The sequence below is a fragment of the Ceratina calcarata genome, unplaced genomic scaffold, assembly GCF_001652005.2.
Source record: "Ceratina calcarata isolate Rehan_Ccalc_2016 unplaced genomic scaffold, ASM165200v1 scaffold554.2, whole genome shotgun sequence".
Classification (NCBI taxonomy): domain Eukaryota; kingdom Metazoa; phylum Arthropoda; class Insecta; order Hymenoptera; family Apidae; genus Ceratina; species Ceratina calcarata.
In genome coordinates this window covers 1,735-2,649 of record NW_017176727.1, presented here as the reverse complement: position 1 = coordinate 2,649, position 915 = coordinate 1,735, and the positions used below count along the sequence as shown (strand labels likewise).

Genomic DNA, 915 nt, shown 5'->3' with positions numbered 1-915 from the left:
ATTATATTTTAATGATGAAGGAAACAACGAAACTCACATTTTATTTCTTTCTCTTCCTTGCTCTCGTCAGGCTTCACTTTTCGCATATCGTCCCCCAAATGGTCAGGCATTTTTCTATATTTTTCTAATAACTTTAAATGTTAAACAATCGGATTTTCCTTCTGTGGAACAGAAAAAACAGGGTTATGTTCTTTCAGCTTGGCATTACCAGCAAAATCGACCCGACACTGCAACACGTACACGAACGTCTCCTGACATCTGTATTCGACGAAGTAGACTGCTTAATTGGTGATGAACAAAATAATTAATCGAATAATCCTGAACTATTTGAAGTAGAAAAAAATTATATAGGACCTTTTTAGTAGGCAATAACATTTACAACTTTTATTTGAAACATTTTTCGAAATTTTGAGAAAATAAATTTCGTATCTTCTCTACTTACTTCTTTATTCAAATCGCTTTTAAATTGAGATCAAATCATGATATTATGATAAGAGAAGTAAAGATGAAAATAATCGATAAAAATTTTGATTTCATTCCAATATCTGAATTCATTTCAGAGATAGACGATTCCAAAGTTTAAGCGCAATGTTTGATGCTGTTGGCACAGTGACCTAGTTACGCGAATGTCTAGACTGCCTGGTAGTGGAAATTGGGGTAGGACTCGATCGACTTACGGGAAGGACAATAGTGGCATCGAAAAAATTATGCTTGCCTTTAGATAAGAATATCTCCAGAACTGGAAGTCAGATCGCGATAAATCAAACGGCATTTTAAAGATGAAGCTTTCACGCTTCTAATATCATAGTTTCTTTTGTTATTTATTGCAAAGTTATGGACTGTAAAATTTCACATTTCTCAACCCTCCATCCACTGCTGATATAATATTAAGTATATAGAGTGAAATATTAATAC

The 915-nt window shown here is 33.3% G+C and overlaps 1 protein-coding gene across 1 annotated transcript in view; it reads left to right on the top strand.

The window, feature by feature from the left end:
• The first annotated feature begins 588 nt into the window (after positions 1-588).
• The window catches only part of LOC108629090 (larval cuticle protein LCP-17), a 1,218-nt gene continuing 891 nt past the window's right edge, over positions 589-915 (top strand). The window contains exon 1 of the mRNA XM_018031476.1: positions 589-609. Coding sequence (XP_017886965.1) covers positions 589-609 — 21 coding nt within the window. The remainder of the gene's footprint in view (positions 610-915) is intronic.